The sequence below is a fragment of the Dendrobates tinctorius genome, unplaced genomic scaffold (assembly GCF_039654945.1).
Source record: "Dendrobates tinctorius isolate UK_male_01 unplaced genomic scaffold, ASM3965494v1 ptg000020l, whole genome shotgun sequence".
Classification (NCBI taxonomy): Eukaryota; Metazoa; Chordata; class Amphibia; order Anura; family Dendrobatidae; genus Dendrobates; species Dendrobates tinctorius.
This window is the reverse complement of record NW_027361688.1, coordinates 53217827-53240023: the sequence shown is the minus strand read 5'-3', so window position 1 is coordinate 53240023 and position 22197 is coordinate 53217827. Positions and strand designations below refer to the sequence as shown.

At 41.2% G+C, this 22197-nt stretch overlaps 1 protein-coding gene across 1 annotated transcript in view; it reads left to right on the top strand.

Annotated features, from left to right (window-relative positions):
* Positions 1-22197, top strand: part of LOC141083180 (protocadherin Fat 4-like) — a 229560-nt gene that overhangs the window by 12889 nt on the left and 194474 nt on the right. The window contains exons 2-3 of the mRNA XM_073567346.1: positions 12080-14536; positions 18174-18196. Coding sequence (XP_073423447.1) covers positions 12080-14536; positions 18174-18196 — 2480 coding nt within the window. The remainder of the gene's footprint in view (positions 1-12079; positions 14537-18173; positions 18197-22197) is intronic.

The following is a 22197-nucleotide window of genomic DNA, read 5'->3' as shown; positions in this document are numbered from 1 at the left end:
TGGCAATATTACAATTATTATCTTATCTTATATGATAGTCATTATTCATACATGTGCTGGGTTCCAATCCCGGTATTCATTACTAAGTAATCTGTAGTGCTGTGTAGTCCAACTTAAACCTGGAAGATCCCATTTTAAGACAAAAGGAACCATCAGGATTCAGGGAGATTCATAGGTCCCTTGTAGTTGCCATTTATAGTGGTTATGACTAGTGTTGAGCATTCCGATACCGCAAGTATCGGGTATCAGCCGATACTTGCTGTATCGGAATTCCGATACCGACTTCCGATATTTTTTCAATATCGGAATTCGGCATCGGAAGTTCAGTTGATTGACGGCCTGACGTCATCATGATGCGCGGTGTGTGCGCATCATGATGCACCGTCATTTCGGGCCTTCCGGGGGTCTCTGCCGGCCTGCCGGGGGGCTGTGCCGGCCTGCCGGGGGGCTGTGTGGACTGCCCGGGGTCTGTACCGGCCTGCCGGGGGGCTGTGCCGGCCTGCCGGTGGTCTGTGCACCCTGTGGGGGTCTGTACCGGCCTGCCGGGGGGCTGTGCCGGCCTGCCGGGGGGCTGTGCTGATGTCCGGGGGTCTGTGCAAGCATCGTCCGATGGGACTACAAGTCCCATCGGGCGATGCCTGCTACCATGACAGTGATTGACACATTAGCCAATGATGGGACAGTAGTAGTCCCATCATCCGGCTAATGTGTTAAATGTTAAAAAAAAAAAAAAATACTACATACATACTACATGCATGCTACATACATACTACATGCTACATACATACTACATATATACTACATACACACTACATACATGCTACATACATACTACATGCATGCTACATACATACTACATGCTACATACATACTACATGCATGCTACATATATACTACATATATACTACATACATGCTACATACATACTGCATGCTACATACATACTACATACATACTACATACATACTACATGCATGCTACATACATACTACATACATACTACATGCATGCTACATACATACTACATGCTACATACATACTACATACATACTACATACATACTACATACATGCTACATACATACTACATGCATGCTACATACATACTACATGCTACATACATACTACATGCATGCTACATACATACTACATATATACTACATACATGCTACATACATACTGCATGCTACATACATACTACATACATACTACATACATACTACATGCATGCTACATACATACTACATATATACTACATGCATGCTACATACATACTACATGCTACATACATACTACATATATACTACATACATACTACATACATGCTACATACATACTGCATGCTACATACATACTACATACATACTACATGCATGCTACATACATACTACATGCATGCTACATACATACTACATGCATGCTACATGCATGCTACATGCATGCTACATACATACTACATGCTACATACATACCACATACATACTACATACTACATATATACTACATGCATGCTACATACATACTACATGCTACATACATACCACATACATACTACATACATACTACATACATACTACATGCTACATACATACTACATATATACTACATGCATGCTACATACATACTACATGCTACATACATACCACATACATACTACATACATACTACATGCTACATACATACTACATATATACTACATGCATGCTACATACATACTACATGCTACATACATACCACATACATACTACATACATGCTACATATATACTACATGCATGCTACATACATACTACATATATACTACATGCATGCTACATACATACTACATGCTACATGCATGCTACATACATACTACATACATACTACATGCTACATACATACCACATATATACTACATACATACAATACATTCATACAATACATACATAGACATACAGTACATATAACATAGAGTAACATACTTACCAATACTTGTCACATTGTTCCCCGAAGCCATTGTCTTTTCCGGAATAAATATTAACATAACAAACCACAAAAATACTCACCCACGATCCGAAGCAGTCCACGAGTGTGTCCCACGACGATCTTGGGTAGAGAACTGCAGCATCAGCTGTTGCTGCCGTTCTCTACGGGCTGCAGGAATCCAATGACGGAAGGTAGGTATCCTTCCGCACTGTATTCCTCCGCCACTTAAAAAAAAAAAAAGTCCCTAGTCTCACTTTATGCCATTGCTGTGTGGGAATTTCCCACGCAGCAATGGCATAAAGTGAGACTAGGGACTTTTTTTTTTTTAAGTGGCGGAGGAATACAGTGCGGAAGGATACCTACCTTCCGTCATTGGATTCCTGCAGCCCGTAGAGAACGGCAACATCATCTGATGCTGCAGTTCTCTACCCAAGATCGTCGTGGGACACACTCGTGGACTGCTTCGGATCGTGGGTGAGTATTTTTGTGGTTTGTTATGTTAATATTTATTCCGGAAAAGACAATGGCTTCGGGGAACAATGTGACAAGTATTGGTAAGTATGTTACTCTATGTTATATGTACTGTATGTCTATGTATGTATTGTATGAATGTATTGTATGTATGTAGTATATATGTGGTATGTATGTAGCATGTAGTATGTATGTAGCATGCATGTAGCATGCAGTATGTATGTAGCATGCATGTAGTATATATGTAGTATGTATGTGGTATGTATGTAGCATGTAGTATGTATGTAGCATGCATGTAGTATGTATGTAGCATGCATGTAGTATATATGTAGTATGTATGTAGCATGTAGTATGTAGCATGCATGTAGTATATATGTAGTATGTAGCATGTAGTATGTATGTAGCATGCATGTAGTATATATGTGTTATGTATGTAGCATGTAGCATGCATGTAGCATGCATGTAGTATATATGTAGTATGTATGTAGCATGTAGTATGTATGTAGCATGCATGTAGTATATATGTAGTATGTATGTAGCATGTAGTATGTATGTAGCATGCATGTAGTATATATGTGTTATGTATGTAGCATGTAGCATGCATGTAGCATGCATGTAGTATATATGTAGTATGTATGTAGCATGTAGTATGTATGTAGCATGCATGTAGTATATATGTAGTATGTATGTAGCATGTAGTATGTATGTAGCATGCATGTAGTATATATGTAGTATGTATGTAGCATGTAGTATGTAGCATGCATGTAGTATATATGTAGTATGTAGCATGTAGTATGTATGTAGCATGCATGTAGTATATATGTGTTATGTATGTAGCATGTAGCATGCATGTGGCATGCATGTAGTATGTATGTGGTATGTATGTAGCATGCAGTATGTATGTAGCATGCATGTAGTATATATGTAGTATGTATGTTGCATGTAGTATTTATGTAGTATGAATGTAGCATGTATGTAGTATGTAGTATGAATGTAGCATGTATGTAGTATGCATGTTGTATGTATGTAGCATGTAATTTTTTATTTTTTTTTTTTTACACATTTAACACATTAGCCGGATGATGGGACTACTACTGTCCCATCATTGGCTAATGTGTCAATCACTGTCATGGTAGCAGGCATCGCCCGATGGGACTTGTAGTCCCATCGGACGATGCCTGCACAGACCCCCGGAGCCTGCACAGCCCCCCGGCAGGCCAGCACAGCCCCCCGGCAGGCCGGCACAGCCCCCCGGAGCCTGCACAGCCCCCCGGCAGGCCGGCACAGCCCCCCGGCAGGCCGGCACAGCCCCCCGGAGCCTGCACAGACCACCGGCAGGCCGGCACAGACCACCGGAGCCTGCACAGACCCCCTGGCAGGCCGGCACAGCCCCCCGAAAGGCCCGTACAGACCCCAGAGAGGATGTACAAGGGCAGGAAAGGGTTTTTCTTATTCCGATACCGGAAGTCCCATAGACTTGAATGGGACTTCCGGTATCGGAATCGGCGATACCGATACTTTTTTTAAAGATCGGCCGATACCATCCAATACGATACTTTGAAGTATCGGACGGTATCGCTCAACTCTAGTTATGACACTTATGTTACTTATGTTACGTTAAGAGTAGGTATATATATTTCACTCAGAGATGGCAGGATACAATAATTGAGAACCAAAAATATATCAAACTTGAAGAGCAAAGGTGAAATGATATACCGCATGTAAAACAAAGCTCATTATGGTATGTAGTACATGCTACAATGAAACTCTTCTCTTTATCCCAGGAATCCTTCCTTATCTACAGTATATACAAGTTTAGCGTGAGAGTGATTTTATTATATGTATATCTAGGGTACTGCTCTTCACCTGTACCACCCATACTGAACTTCTCTCCACCTGTACTACATGTACTGTACTACTCTCCACCTGTACCGCCTGTACTCCTGTCCATCTGTACTGTACTACTTTCCACCTGTATCACCCATACTGTGCTACTCTAAACCAGTACCACCTGTACTGTACTACTCTCCACCTGTACCGCCTGTACTGTACTACTCTCCACCCGTACCGCCTGTACTCCTGTCCATCTGTACTGTACTACTCTCCACCAGTACCACCTGTACTGTACTACTCTCCACCCGTACCGCCTGTACTCCTGTCCATCTGTACTATACTACTCTCCACCTGTACCACCTGTACTGTACTGCTCTCCACCTGTAACTCCTGTACTGTACCGCTCTCTACCTGTATTATATGTTCTGTACTACGCTTTACCTTTACTACATGTAATGTACTACTCTCCACCTGTACTGCCTGTACTCCTGTCCATCTGTACTGTACTACTCTCCTCCTGTACCGCCTGTACTCCTGTCCATCTGTACTGTACTGCTCTCCACCTGTACCACCTGTACTGTACTGTTCACCACCTGTACCACCTGTACTATACTACTCTCCACCTGTAACTCCTGTACTGTACTGCTCTCTACCTGTGTTATATGTACTGTACTACGCTCTACCTTTACTACATGTAATGTATTACTCTCCACCTGTACCGCCTGTAATGCTGCCCACCTGTACTGTACTACTCTCCACTGATTCCAGTCAATTTTGCAATCCAAAAGTCAAATGGCGCTCCTTCCCTTTCAAGCCCTGCCGTGCGACCAAACAATAGTATTCTCCCACATATGTGGTATCGGCATGCTCAGGAGAAATTGCAAAACAAAATGTATGGTCCATTTTCTTCTGTTACCCTAGCAGAAGTTAAAAAAATTAGATCTAAAGGAAAATTTTTGTGAAGGAAAAGTAAAGGTTTAATATTTCCTTCCACATTCCATTCATTCATGTGAAGCACCTGGAGGGTTAATAAACATCTTGAATGTGGTTTTGAGTACCTTCATGGGTGCAGTTTTTAAAATAGTGTCACTTTTGGGTATTTTCTGTCATACTGACTCCCCAAACTCACTTCAAATGTGAGGTGGTCCCTAAAAAAAATGGTTTTGTAAATTTTGTTGTAAAAATGAGAAATCACTGGTCAACTTTTAACCCTTATAACTTCCTAACGAAAAAATGTGTTTAAGGCTAAAACCGGCTCTCGTACAAAAGGGTTAAGTGAAAACTTTGCGTTGTGCAACGATTTTACAATTTTTTGAAGCTATTTACATTATTTCTGGGATAACCACTTTACTGATTCATGGTCCAAGTTTTCAGATGTGCATACTATAGCTGTTGTAACACTGTTGCTCACTTGGAAGCGATATGAGGTATCACAGGAACCGTTTTAATTTATATGTCCGGCTGGTTTATTTAAGTCCTTATAAACCGAATCACAGAAAAACTTAAATACAGCCCTTGTCCAGCACAAAGTGAAACATAAAGAAAACAGTCCATACAATAGTGCAGGTTCACCCGCTTGGCTTAGAGTCCAGCTTCCTAATCCTTTTGCAACTCCATACACAGAACCATGTGTCAGATTACCAGGTCCCATTTTAAGATGTGAACCACACTCAGGAGTGGATATATGGTGAGCAGCCATCCAGCTCCAACTCTTCAGCAGCTCACAATTAGACCTGGCCCTAACATGGCTGATTAACCCCTCTTAGTACCATGTGAACTAGAGCATTACTCCAGGTTAATATCACAGAGGACATCCACCTCTGTGATACGTATCTCCCATACACTATATGTCCAGCAGCCACCTTACACTTATATAGTTTAGAATAAAAGCAGTAAGGTCCTTAGCTTAAAAGGTGCATAAGAAGCGCCTGATAAAAAAACACTAAATTTTATAGCATTGTTAATAAATTATATTAAAAACTAAAGTTATACAATTAATTTAAAAGCAAGTTAGTAACTTAATAATTAAAGTTAAACATTATTACTTGTCCCAAATGTTTGAAAGACTTAAGAGCAAGTTAGATATGTTTGCATGCCTAAGCTACAATTATTAATACAATCAAAATATGATATATTGCCAGAGGTCGATAAATTTATAGGTCTCCAATATATTTCATTACACAATACGGTTAAAAAAAGGACAAGCAGCATTTTATCTTCTAAGTTATTAAATTCATTACACATATCATTAAAATTTGTAAAATAAATCATTACACTGTGTTCCAAATTATTATGCAAAAAGAGTTTAGGAGTGATAAGGTTAGAATTTTTTTGTTTGTCATTTAAACTCATTCATGGTGATGTGTGTCAGGGCTCTTTATATCACTGAAAGCAATTGCAGATACCTGTGCAAATTAGTTTGGCAGGTGTGTCCAAATAAAGGCAAGACTACTTAAGAAGGCTGTTCCACATTATTAAGCAGCCTACATTTTTTGCCAAAATGGGAAAGAAAAAGGATGTGTCGGCTGCAGAGAAGCAACAAATTGTGGAGTATTTAGGTCAAGGCATGACTACAATCAACATTGCCAAGACACATCATCGTGATCATCGCACAATCAAGAAGTATGTAGCTGATTCCCAGCACACACGTGTGCGTGCTGATAAGGAAAAATTGAGGACTCTTTCCAACAGACAATTGCACCAGGTTAAAAGAGCAGCAGGAAAAATGCCTTGTCATAGCAGCAGACAAGTTTTTAAAGCTGCTGGTGCCTCCAATGTCCCCCGAACAACAAGATGCAGGGTCCTTCAGAGGTTTGAAGCTGTGCGTAAGCTATCCTGTCGACCACCTCTATCCACTGCACACAAGCAGAAACGGCTCCAGTGGGCCAAACGATACATGAAGACTGACTTCCAAACTGTTTTATTCACCGATGAGTGCCGTGCAACGCTCGATGGTCCAGATGGATGGAGTGGAGGATGGCTGGTTGATGGACACCCCATGAAAACACGGCTAAGGCGCCAACAAGGAGGAGGTGGAGTAATGTTTTGGGCTGGAATCATGGGGTGAGAGATTGTCGGCCCCTTTAGGATCCCTGAAGGGGTAAAGATGAACTCCATAATCTATGTGGAGTTTCTAAAACAGCACTTCCTGCCATGGTTCAAGAGAAAGAACAGTGCTTTCCGCAGCAAGATCATTTTCATGCATGATAATGCACTGTCTCATGCTGCAAATAACACATCTGCATCTCTGGCTGCTATGGGCATAAAAGAGGACAAAGTTATGGTGTGGCCACCATCTTCCCCTGACCTCAACCCCATTGAGAACCTCTGGAGCATCATCAAAAGGAGTGTCTATGATGGCGGGAGGCAGTTCACATCTAAGCAACAGCTCTGGGAGGGTATTCTGTCCACATGCAAAACAATTGAAGCACAAACCATCCAAAAACTGACAAATTCAATGGACAAGAGAGTTCAGAAGCTTCTTTCGCACAAGGGGTCCTATGTGCAAATGTAACATCACCTAGAATAAAGTTTTGACTTGAAAACTGTTTGATTTCATTTTGCAATAAGCTGATAATGCTTATAATTTCACAATTGACCATTTTTTTGTTCAAAATAAAAATAAAAAGGTTGAAAACTCTGCTGTGCATAATAATTTGGAACATGCATTTTGAGTGTTTCTTATTTTTAAAAATATACTGTTTTCATAGGCAGTTTGTTGAAAAACATTGCAATTATACTAGAATATTAGATGACTGGAACATAACAATGACTGCAATTCATATAGGTAATTTAGAGAAAATATGAGGAAATATTGTTTGCATAATAATTTGGAACACAGTGTATTTTACGAATTTTATCTTATGTTAATTATAAATTTTACATTTGCAACATGTCACAAAAATTGTTGGGCAAGTAAAAATGTATGGTGATAGATTTTAAAAGAAAAATAAATTCTGGAGCAAAAGAAGCAATCTTTTAAAGAAGATACAAAGAGCACAATAGATTCTACTCAATACCAGTTAAAATATCAAAATATTAACCCCTTCCCGACCTGTGACACAGCGTATGCGTCATGAAATTCGGTGCCAATCCGATGCATGACGCATACCCTGTGTCATGAGTTTAAAGCCCCCCTGCGGGTCGGGTGACCGGGGTCACGGAAAGGTCATCCGACCTGCAGTGACAGGACCCTTTGTGCTTCACCACAGGGGGGTGGCTTAGCCCCCCGTGGCTATGGTCACTCTGATTGGCTATTGAAAGTGAAACAGCCAATCAGAGCGATAGTAATAGTTCATCAATGAAATTTGATGAACTATTACAATCCAGCCATTGCCGATGCTGAAATAGCATTGGACATGGCTGGAGACACTAAGTTAACCCCCCTGCAGTGCGCCCGCCGGCATTTCCCGGCAGCAGATTCATTTTTTTTATTTTGATCACTGTGATAAACACTCACAATGATCAAAATAAAAAAAAGTAAATCACCCCCCATAGGGACAAATAAAATATTTTTATTTTTCAACTAGGGTTAGAAATAGGGTTAGGGTTAGAAATAGGAGTAGGGCTACGGTTAGGGTTACGGCTAGGGTTAGGCCTAGGGCTAGTGTTAGGGTTAGGGCTAGGGCTAGGTCTAGGGTTAGGGCTAGGGTTAGGGCTAGGGCTAGGGTTAGGGTCAGGGCAAGGGTCAGGGCTAGGGTTAGGGATAGGGTTAGGGCTAGGGTTAGGGGTGGGTTGGAGTTGGGATTACGGTTAGGTTTGTGATTAGGGTTAGAGTTGGGATTAGGGTTAGGGGTGTGTTGGGGTTATGATTAGGGTTGAGATTAGGGTTAAGGGTGTGTTGGGGTTAGGGTTGTGGTTAGGGTTATGATTAGGGTTGAGATTAGGGTTAGGGGTGTGCTGGGGTTAGGATTGGAGTTAGAATTAAGGGGTTTCCACTGTTTAGGCATATCAGGAGGTCTCCAAACACGACATGGCGCCACCATTTATTCCAGCCAATTTTGCGTTCAAAAAGTCGAACAGTGCTGCCTCCATTCCGAGCCCTGACACGTGCCCAAACAGTGGTTTACCCCCACATATGGGGTATCAGTGTACTCAGGAAAAATTGCACAAAAACTTTGGGGGTCTAAATTCTCCTGTTACCCTTGGGAAAATTTAAAATTGGGGGCTAAAAAAATAATTTTTGTGGAGAAAAAATTATTTTTTATTTTCATGGCTCTGCGTTATAAATTTCTCTGAAGCACTTGGGGGTTCAACGCGCTCACCACACATCTAGATTAGTTCCTTGGGCGGTCTAGTTTCCAAAATGGGGTCACTTGTGGGGGGTTTCCACTGTTTAGGTACATCATAGGCTCTGCAAACGTAACATGACACATGCAGGCCATTCCATCATGTCGACATTTCAAAAGGTCACTACTTCCCTTCCGAGCCCCAACATGTGCCCAAACATTGGTGGCCCCCCCACATATGGGGTACCAGCGTACTCAGGACAAACTGGAGAACAACTTTTGGGGTCCAATTTATCCTGTTACCGTTGTGAAAATAAAAAATAGTGGGCTAAAAATCATTTTTTGAGGGAAAAATTTTTTTTTTTATTTTCACGGTTCTGGGTTATAAACTTCTGTGAAGAACTTGGGGGTTCAACGTGCTCGCCACACATCTAGATTAGTTCCTTGTGTGGTCTAGTTTCCAAAATGGGGTCACTTGTGGGGGGTTTCCACTGTTTAGGTACATATAACATGACGCCCGCAGACCTTCCATCGAGTCGACATTTCAAAACGTCACTACTTCCCTTCCGAGCCCCAACGTGTGCCCAAACAGTGGTCCCCCCACATATGGGGTATCAGCGTACTCAGGACAAACTGGACAACAACTTTTGGGGTCCAAATTATCTTATTACCCTTGTGAACATAAAAAATAGTGGGCTAAATATCATTTTTTGAGGGAAAAAAAATATTTTTTATTTTCACGGTTCTGCGTTATAATAATAACTTCTGTGAAGCACTTGGGGGTTGAGAGTGCTCATCACACATCTAGATAAGCTCCTTAGGGGGTCTAGTTTCCAAAATGGGGTCATTTGTGGGGGTTTCCTCTGTTTAGGTACATCAGGGGCTCTCCAAAGGCAACATGACACCCGCAGAACATTCCCTCAAAGTCTGCATTCCAAAACGTCACTACTTTCCTTCCGAGCCCCGACGTGTGTCCATACAGTAGTTTTCTCCCACATATGGGGTGTCAGCGTACTCAGGACAAATTGGACAACAACTTTTGGGGTCCAATTTCTCCTGGTACCCTTGGGAAAATAAAAAAATGGTGACTAAAAGATCATGTTTGTGGAAAAAATACAAATTTTTTATTTTCACGCCCGGGCGTTATAATCTTCTGTGAAGCACTGGGGGGTCAAAGTGCTCACCACACATCTAGATAAGTTCCTTGGATGGCCTAGTTTCCAAAATGGGGTCACTTGTGGGGGGTTTCCACTGTTTAGGCACATCAGAGGCTCTGCAAACGTAACATGACGCCCGCAGACCATTCCATCAAGTCGACATTTCAAAACGTCACTACTTCCCTTCCGAGTCCCAACGTGTGCCCAAACAGTGGGGGGGCCACATATGGGGTACCAGCGTACTCAGGACAAACTGGACAAACAGTGGTTTATGACTACATATGAGGTATCAGTGTACTCAGGAGAAATAGCCCAACAAATTTTAGGATCCATTTTATCCTGTTGCCCTTGTGAAAATGAAAAGACTGAGGCTAAAAGAACATTTTTGTGAAAAAAAAGTACTTTTTTTTTGCGGATCAATTTGTGAAGCACCTGGGGGTTCAAATTGCTCATTATGCATCTAGATAAGTTCCTTGGAGGGTCTAGTATCAAAAAATGGGGTCATTTGTGGGGGAGCTCTAATGTTTAGGAGCACAGGGGCTCTCCAAAACCGACATGGCAACCGCTAAATATTCCAGCATATCTTCCATTCAAAAAGTTTAATGGCGCTCCTTCCCTTCTGAGCCCTGCCGTGCGCACAAACAGTGGTTTATGACCACATATGAGGTATCGGTGTACTCAGGAGAAATTGCCCAACAAATTTTAGGATCCATTTTATCCTGTTGCCCATGTGAAAATGAAAAAAACTGATGCTGAAAGAAAATTTTTGTTGGAAAAATTAAAATGTCCATTTTTTCCTTCCAAATTTGCATTTTTTTCACAAATAAACACAAAAATTATCGACCTAAATTTACCACTAACATGAAGCCCAATATGTAACGAAAAAACACTCTCAGAATCGCTAGGATGCGTTGAAGTGTTCCTGAGTTATTGCCTCATAAAGGGACACTGGTCAGAATTGCAAAAAATGGCCAGGTCATTAAGGTCAAAATAGCCTGGGTCATGAAGGGGCTAAGCTGATGTTGTGGGATGAATGTCAATAAAGACATAACAAATAAATGCATAATATTCTAGAAGTTAGAACAAGCTGTTAAAATCCCATTTTAGATTTTTTTTTTCCTTTTTAAGATTTGCAGTTCATATTAACAACCACTAGAGGGCAGACTTGTCATTTAGTAGATTACTCAGTCTATAGCAGAGAATGTGCTCCTGTCAGCTCTGCGCTCTCCTCCCCCTGGCTCAGTGATTCACCCTCCCATCGTCTCTCACACAAAGAAGAGCTGCAGCTCTGATGAGAGCCGTGTGGATCTTTCTTTTCTTCAGATGGATTATCTTTTTGGGAATATGGACAGATAAATTCATCACCCTCATGCAGCTTGGATTACACAGGATCTACATGACATCAAATACCAAGAGAATCATTTAAGATGGACATCAGAGGCTTTTGTCAGTGCTGGAAATGGCAAGTAGTCTGCTCCTTTCTCCTCTGTAGCTGGGGCTGGGTCTCTGGGCAGCTTCGTTATTCTATTGTTGAGGAGTCTGAGCCGGGGACATTGGTAGGAAATGTAGCTCAGGATCTGGGGATAAAACGTGCAGAGCTCTCTCAGCGCAGGATACATCTGAGATCTGAGAAATACCAAAGATATTTCAGTGTAAATCAGGCAAATGGAGGGCTGGTTGTGAAGGACAGGATTGATAGGGAGAGCCTGTGTGGATCTAGTCCCAGCTGTTTACTGCAGATAGAGGTTGTGGCTGAGAATCCGGTGGAGCTTTTTACTCTAGAAATAGAGATTCTGGATATTAATGATAATTCTCCCACATTCTCATCTAAAGATCGCATTATAGAGATCACAGAATTATTTGAAACGCCTGGTGCTCGGTTTGCCATAGAGATTGCAGAGGATTTAGATGTCGGTGTGAATGGTGTCAGTCAGTATACACTGAATACAAATCCTTATTTCTCATTGTCTGTGAAGACTCATAAAGATGGAACGATCATCCCTCAGCTGATACTAGAAAAGGTTTTAGATAGAGAAGAAAAACAAGAACATCACCTCATTCTCACAGCTATTGATGGAGGAGAACCGGCCAGATCAGGGACCTGCAGAATAACCATCGTTGTATTAGATATTAATGATAATCCTCCAGTCTTTAACCAGTCGGTTTATAAAATCAGCATTAGGGAAAATCTGCCTCTGAAAACTGTGATATTAACATTAAATGCAACAGATCAGGATGACGGAGCAAATGGTGAAATTACATTTTCATTTGATGATCATACATTTAAATCTGCAAAAAGATTATTCGCTTTAAATGAGCAAACTGGGGAGATTTATATTAATGGAATTCTGGATTTTGAAGAGGTGAATTTTTATGAATTATCCATTTTAGCTACAGACAAAGGATTTCCTAAATTGAAGGGAAGCTGCATAGTTAATGTGGAAGTGGAAGATGTTAATGATAATCCCCCAGAAATTACATTTTCTACTGTGATTAATGATATTCCAGAAAATGCTCTAATAGGATCAGTTGTAGGATTTGTTAATGTAAAAGATAAGGATTCTGGAAAGAATGGAGAAATAAAACTGAATTTATCACCAAATATGCCTTTTAAAATAAAAACTCATCAGAATCGCTATGCATTGGTCACAGATGGGAATCTGGATAGAGAGGAAACCTCCCAATACACCATAGAGCTGACAGCCTCTGATTTAGGGTCTCCTCCTCTTTACAGTAAAACGAGCGTCACCCTCGGGGTGTCAGATAGTAATGATAATGCTCCAGTGTTCACACAGTCTACTTATAATGCTTTCATTAGGGAGAACAGTGACCCCGGGACTCTTCTATGTACAGTATCTGCTACTGACCTAGATGAGGGGGTTAATTCTGATCTGGTTTACTCCATAGTTGAGAGTCAGATTGACGGCTCCTCTGTCTCTTCCTTTGTGTACATTCATTCTAGTGATGGGAATATATATGCTCAGAGATCCTTTGACTATGAGCAGATCCAGGTATTACAAATCACCATAAAGGTAGAAGACTCAGGATCTCCACAGTTATCTTCCACTGTCCCCGTCTTTATCTTCATTCTGGATACAAATGACAATCCCCCCTCTCTGCTGTATCCAGAGCACTCTGAGGACCTCATTGTCCAAGAGAGGATTCCCAAGTCTACAAGTGCTGGATATCTGGTGACAAAACTGTCCGCAGTGGATCTGGATTCTGGTCACAATGCCTGGTTGGTGTTTACTCTCATTGACCCCATCAGTTATTCATCCTTTCAAGTGTCTAAACTCACAGGAGAGGTGAGAACTGTAAGAGGATTACAGGAGACTGAGAACATGGAGCAGCAACTTGTCATTTCTATCAGTGATCAGGGGACTCCTCCATTATCCACCACAGTGACTGTACTTGTCAGTATAGCTGATGAGGTTATGGTGGAAAGACCAAAATCTGGAGACTTCCGGACCAATTCCAAACCTCCATCAGATATGACTCTGTATCTAATCATCTCCCTAGTGGCCATCAGCTTAGTGTCACTTGTCACCTTCATGATATTATTGGTGAAATGTCTGAGGAAGGACAGTTATGATTACAGCAGTAGTTGCTGTATTCTTGGTGGATCCCAATCCAAATCCTACACAGATCAGTATCAGCCGGCTCTGTACCTGAACACAGACGGGACCTTAAAATACATGGAGGTCAGGATGGTTCCTCCAGGATCCCAGGGGCAGAGTTACCAAAGTAATGTACCTCCAGTCATGGATCAACAAGATTTTAGTTTTACGAGGAGTCTGGATTTTCCTCACATGAATGTTATGGTTAGTGACCCCACTCTAGCCTCAGGCAGGGCAGTGATGAATGCAACTACTGACACAGAAAAGGTGAGATAATGACCTTCTATCATGTTACTTTACCTTTGTCTTTTTGTCAGTGTCCAATGCCTACTGTTACTGTGACATTATTAATAGATTCATTATCATTTATTGCTCCACTGTATTTAGGCTACTTAACAAAAACTTACATTATTGGTAATGGCATAGTACTGTTCTGTAAAATATGCACCTGTAGCAGCCAGTATCATGACTGGAGTGGTTTGCCATGACAGTAATGTATCATACCGGTACACTATGGTCGCAAAATAATTAGCAAAGTATTGGACAAATATAGCATAAGCCATTGTTTTTCTAACTTCTTAGCCACAAAAACTGGCTTAGGTGTGTGACATATTCACCTCAGGGTGTATAGATCTCAACAAATGTAACTTTTATCAGTAATATGCACTACTTGTTTTGTTATAGGCAAGGGTGCTGCTCATTTTCTAATTTGTAGTAAAGGGAGATACACACTGCTGAAGTGTGAAGGTAATGGTGTTAAGATGGTCAAATATACATTGTCAGATACATATGTGTGTATATATATATACATACATATATGTATATGTTGGAAAAGCAAACACTAACTTCAATGTTAAAGGGAGTCTGTCTGCCTCTAGCTCTTCTCTGCTTCCATCTACATAGAATCTCATCAGTAAGTGCTGCTGTCACAATCTATTTTTGGATCTGTGGCAGATCTGCATTCTCACATTAAAACTTTTTTCCTTTCAGGCCATCGGGGGTAAATAACAGTTTTTCACCCCGGTGGCCGCTGGTGTAATTGCATTGCTAGGTGAGTTTGCTGATGCAGGTGGTGACCACTCCCACCTTCCTTTAAACGGTCACTTGGTGCATCAGCTGACTGTTGGTTATACAGGTCCTTTGGAAACCAACCGTGGCGAAGAAAGAAGCTTTCTTGTGGCAGTGATGCTTCATCTGAATTCTGTGATCTTGTGCCTTACTCTGCTGTGCGGTGCATTGCAGCAGAGAAAGCTAAGTGTTGATTGTATTAACTTGTCTGTTATATTTTCCCTTGGTGTCGTATTACTGCAGCTGTGGGACCAGTGTCTGCACTTGCCAATTCCCTACTTAGGGATGGGTGCTGGGCAAGTGAGGGCTAAGGTATCCTGCTCGGCAATGGTTTGAAAGAAGCCATATAGGGACATCAGGATAGACCAGGGCACAGCCTCAGGAGAGTGCAGGAGGTGTCCATTTCCACGTACCCTATCGCAGGGCCCACCATTGTAATTGTGTCCCCGGTGTTCCCTTGTTTGTTTACCGTCTAGTGACTGACCGATTGCTGGGTCGTGTCACGCAGGGCCAGTCACTTCATGACAGCTGCCATCTCCTATCTCAGTGGTGGGCGAGTCTGTCTTCTTTTAATACAGATTTTACCTCAGAATTGAGAATTTTGATAGTGACTGATCAATTTTGAAAGTGAAAGTATTTGATTTCCCTGATAAGTTATATTGCAAAGTTGCTTATTTTCTTGTGTACTATTGATTTATGAAATAAAAATGAAAATGATGGTTACGCTTTAAATGGCTCTATTGCCTCCTGAAATTCTTTATGATATAAAAAGAAACCAAACTATAAAATATTCCTCTAGTATACACACTAAAAAACCCTATCAAACTTGGTGATAATATCTTTGACCCATTAAAAGAGGCTTAAGTTGATTGTAGTTGGGTCTCTCTGCTGTCTCACTACTTGATAGTTATCTGAGACTTCATGCTTCTCAGATTTTTGAACATATAAGCATGGAAATTCGGTTATCTTCATACACTAAAAAATGCTCTTATCTTCACACTGGATTTAGTTATTTAAGAGAAGATGTAAGATGTTTTTCTGTGTATCATGGAGCAGCAGGAGAACAAGAATAGAAACAGCAACTGCAATCCTGTCACAGATCATCCTTAGCATGATGTGGCTAAGCATGTCATGATACACTAAGATTAACCCATCACAGGCAGCTGATTACTTCTTTTGCAGATTAACATATTACAAGAAATTATATTCTCCTCTATGTTAGCTGCTTTATACACATAGACATTTCATTACACGGCTGAGTAAATAACAAGGCTCAATTTGAGGTAAAGTCTAAGGTCTCAGCTGCAGTTGAGGAAAATTTTTGCCTGATTTGTCCTTTATTGATTTACTTTTGACACATTTATGAGAGAATTAAACAAACTGATCCTCATTTGGTATTCTTTGAACCTGAAAGTCAACAAAATGTCAAAACAGGCCAAATCTTGCTAGATCTGAGCATGAGGTTCTAATCTACCATCCAGAAGCTGTATAGAAACACTCTACTCCTTACAATTAGTTTCTTCCAGAGAAATTAATCTCACCAGATTTTGAGGTAAAGTGAACATCAACCTGCCCTCCTGTAATGCTAAAAGAAGTAATCTGGGTTGCTAATGAGGTATATTTAAGAAAAATCTTATAATTTAACCTACTGTCAGTTTTTTGTATATTTGATAGGTCTTATTTAGCAACTTAATTACCAGATCATTCTCCCCATTTTCTGACCAGTCACATTTTCAAGTTTTATTATACATGTGCTGGTAACAGCTTGAAAAAATGTTCTTGTTTGGAAATTCAACAAATGTTTACCTTTTTTCCAAGATACATTTGGTTATTTTTTATTATTTTTATATTCCTTTTTTGCTACTGCAAAACACCACCAAAATATTTTTAACTGCATCCCTTTTAATTTTTATATTTATTTATATTTTCATTTATTACGCACAATGGGGCCCCCATAAGGTCTCAAAGACCTTTTTGGGGGCATTTCAACAAATTAATACATTCTTTTTATTGCTGATTTTCCTGTAACCTGGGATTTTATATTAGCCCAATTCATAGAACAAATTCAGACACCTGAGATATAAAGTTGAGTGGGTCTCCTACATTCCAGCAGCTCCTGCTCCCTTTCCTCCCTTCATCCAGCTATAACATGACTGCTGGGTCCAGAGGAGGAAGCACTGTCAGTTTTTCCTATTACAGTATACACAAGAGCTTGTTCAACATTGTGTATATAGTGATAGAGAAGGTAAACATGGTAATAAACTAAGTTATCTCTGTGGGAACACTGACAGAAGCACCGCACCTCCCAGTTGCACGATCTCCTGCCAGCTGCTTACCCTGTATTGATGTTTTATAATTTCACTACAGAGTAAAATATGGACTGCCCTGATGTTTACATTTTATGATTGGTCCAGAAGTAGTGAAACTTGCTCAATATGGCAATACTGTGCCATTTTTTTTTTGCGCAAAATATTATTGCAAATGTACAGAAGCCATGAAGAAATCTAAGGTCCAGAAAATTGTCTAATATAGAAAGTTATTATAACAATCTAACTTTTTAATTACTTTTTTAATTAGATTTATCAGTGTAATATATACTGCAATCATTTCAAACCAATTTGGAATACATAGTATTGTAGCATTTCTGAAACGGCTTTGGCATAAGAAAATAAGGAGGCATAGTTATCAATAATACCTAATGAAAAGCTGTTTTTGTTACTCATAGAATACAATCGCAGAGCAGTTTTAGTTTATTAGTAATGTGGCCTGTGTGATGATATGTATGGTATCTGCATCAATTAGGATGTAATTAGAAATTAAATTATGCTCCCTGTAGATTGACAATAGGCACTCAGAATGGTGCGTCACTTAGAGACCCGATGTATACCTTAGTTACCAGCTCCCTGCATCAGCGTGCTGGTAACTAAGGTACACATTGGGTATCTAAGGGACGCACGTCCCTTAGATACCCGATGTGTATATTAGTTACCAGCTGATCGCTGGTCTCCTGCCTGCCACACGCAGCGATGCGTGCTGGCCAGCGGGAGACCAGCGATCAAAGAAATGTCCAGGGCTTTCCAAGAGCGATCAGCGATACCGGCGGGGGCTGGTTGCTGATCACTGTCACACACAGCGATCTCGTTGGTGAGATCGCTGTTGTGTCACAAAACTTGTGACTCAGCAGCGATCTCGCTGAGATCGCTATGTGTGACGGGGCCCAAAGGCTAAGTTCACATTTGCATATATGCGCTTTGCGTATTATCTGCATGCACAAATGCATGTCACCCGCATGCAAACGCTGCGTTTTTTATCCACTTCATCTGCCTAAAAACCGCTGCGTGTGCATGTGGGTCGCCCTCGCTCGCCCAGGGCAGCAGGTTACTCGGTACCGGGCCGGTGTCAGGCGGGCATGTGTCACAGCAGCGGTGACCCGGTCCGTGGCCCCGGGCGCCCAATATCAATGGTGGTGATGTTGTTAATGGTGTTAAAGTTTATTAGAATAGTTTGTGACGCCACCCGTGGTGTTTGGCAAGTAAGGTGTTGAGCCAACGCTGCATGCAGATCCACTGGGACTGATGGTGTGGTTCAGCAAAGATGGTGTAGCTCCCCACAGATGGAGCTGTAGTCCCAGGGCAGTGTAGGTGATATGGATGAGGAGAGGCGCAGAATGGTATGGATGCTGGTACTCAGGTGTAACGGTGCTGGAATAACTGGAGGACACCAGAGTATGCGGTTCCAAAGCTTTACTCACTGTTTGCAGTTCACACAACTGCCTGCCTCCGTACTGTGTTCTCCAGGTCAGGGCTCCAGCCAACCTCCAGGCAGGATAGTATTCTCCCTTCCACACTCCGCCAACATGTACCTTACTGAATGACTCCTCCAATGCGCCTTTAGGTGCGAAGCACTCCAGTACTTAGTTACCCTGGAATGCCTCTCTCTAGGTGTTCCTAGTCTTTACTTGTATGACAGATAGCTGTAGCCTGCTTCGGGGACTCCACTCTGCGTCCCGGCTCTCTATTCAGTTGCTGTTGTGTCCCAAGTCTATGATGGGAGCAAGGTGTTAGCGGCTCACTACTCCTCCGGTGTCTGTTGCTGGACATAAAGATCCAATCAACCTCAGGGACCGGGCCCCGGCCTTTGCGCTCTCTGGACTGGAAGGGTTCTCTATCTTTCTTCAACCAGCTTCCCACCGTCCTTCTATTCTCCTTCGTTCCGATCTGTTCTATCTCTCTTATGGAAGGTTAGGTTATCAATCTTATCAGTCTCTTTCTCTGGTCTTTCTCGTGCCAGCAGCCCTGATCACTGGGACCTGCTGCAGCTCGTCCCTCAGACACCCATCTTCTCTCTTCTCTCTCTAACTACTCCCCTCATCTCCTAACTCTCACTCTTCCCACTCTTTTATATCATCTCACTCCACCCCCCTCCCAGCACATCTCGTGTTACGAAGCAGGGTTAAATGAGGGGTGCTCTGCTAACCCCCAGCCTGAAGCTGTTAGGTGGCCCCACTGAACTATCCTCTGTGTGGAATGCAGGTGTGGAGCATGGTCAGGAGTTCCCACCTTACCTGGATGGTGGGGCACTACACCTTAGGAGAAGGTGCAGTACCTCTGTGGCGACTGAAGCCTCAGGGGCACCACATATGCGTTTGTATGCGCTTTGACATGCGTTTGCTTTGTTTGTGTGAATGCGTTTGATATGACATCAGACAAAAATGGGTGTGTCTCATGTGATTTCTATATGTAATTTGAATAAAGCATGCGTACCAAACGCATGTGAACACATGTCCTTGCGTACGTGTGCGTTCCCATAGACAGTATTGCTTTTTTGCACACTCATCCGCATGCGCTTGCCTGAGCATATTTGACAGATTTTTGATGCCTTAAAAATGCAACATGTTGCATTCGCCGGACCCCGCCGCACACCTCGAAACGACGCATGCGGTCAATGCGGATGAAACGCAGGGCGCACAGACGCAAATGTGAAACCAGCCTAATTTTAGATATACGGGTGGCCTGTATTCCTGCAATTATCTGAAAATCATAACTCAGTCTTATGTCATTAGCTGGTTAAAAATGACCAATTTGTAATGGTATAATCTATTGCTTGAAGGGTCAGAATTTTGTAACTAAGCAGCATAAAGAATTGTGCGAATCATGTTTTACTGAAATTTTAAGAATTTGCTCAACCCTATAAATGCAAACAATTTGCTGTTCAATTGGCCGGAATCACCTATAATAGCCATCATCATTTTAAACATTGCAAAATATGTCATGACCCAGAGAAGGATCACATGGCAAAAGGTGGGCTTTCCCATAAGGCATTTACACTATTGTATCACATGGTATAATAAACCCAATCAGGAGGGACTATCATAGTCTGTATAAAAGTAAACAAAGGAAATGCAGCAGCCATTTTCTGGTGAATCTGAATGATGAGTGGGCATTGCAGCTCTCAACTTAGCCATGGAGAGAAGGAGAGAAAGCCAAAAAAATAGTGTACAATAATGTGCATGAGGAAAAAAAGAATAGTGCAATACAGATTTTTTAAGGCAATTAAAGGCTTTGGAGTAATTTTTATGTGCCGCCAATCTATTCACATCGAATCAAATTTCCTAGTAAAATTTGATAAAGCTGGTAAATTTGAATTTCAAAAGATCCACTCATCTCCATCAGAATTGCCTAGGCTACATAATCCTAATTAACAACCCATGAATGTAGATTAATTTTAATAAAAAAGTGGAAATGAACATATTCAAGCAAAATTAAAGGAAATCTGTCAGCAGGTTTTTGCTATGTAATCTGAAAACAGCAGGCTGTAGGGGTTAAAACACAGATTTCAGCGATGCCTCAGTTTCTAAGCTTTTTTGTTTGCGTGCAGTGATTATTTTAACACCAGTAGCTAATCATTGCTTGGACATAGCCGCTTGTGCTTCCCGGTTAAGCAACGGACATTGTAGGTACAGAGCCTGGTGTGGGTGGGGTTAGATTTCTCAACTCTTCTTCATTGCTAAATCTAAAAGCTCTGATTGAATGAAAATGGCTGCACCCAGTAATCTGAGTGATCTATAGTTGGAATCATGGAATCTTTGCGTACGTCATGTTGCTCTCAGATGAGGTAGCAAAAACCTTCTGACAAATTCCCTTTAAGAAAACCCAATTTAATTTCTCATACTTATTACAGAAAACTGACGGCGCATCTAGAACTAGCCTGAGCAGGCGGATACCAATTCATACCATTCACCAATGTCAAGGTGATCTCATTGGGTCCCATTCAATGAGATCACCTTGACGTTGGTGAATGGGCTGACATTTTTTGGCCAAATTTTATGCTAAGTATCTCATGTGTCATGCCTAAATTTCAAAAGCCATTGCGCTGTTCACACTTCTTGTACTTCACATTGATATGACTTAACGCAATTGAGTGCAACCATTTTTTCATTTTGATATTTATCATACTTAGGCATAAAATCTTAGTATCCCAAACAATGGTATTATGAATAGACAAAGTAATATTCTGTATTACCCCACTCATCTGATATATTTTTTAGTATTATAACTAGCGGTGCAAGTTTGTATGTCAGTTAAAATATGTGCATATCTTTAAATATACATTTTCATTGCAATATGAGATCACTGTCCTATAATTTGTATTTATTATTGCTAGTGCAAGTGTATTTTAAAGTACAGTAGGTGTTTCTGCAATGAATTCATGTTTCAGTTTTGCGATTAGAAGTAATTCACAGCATTGTCCACTAGAGGGTAGACTTGTCATCCAGTATAATGCTTAGTCTATACCAGAGAATGTGCTCCTGTCAGCTCTGCGCTCTCCTCCCCCTGGCTCAGTGATTCACCCTCCCATCG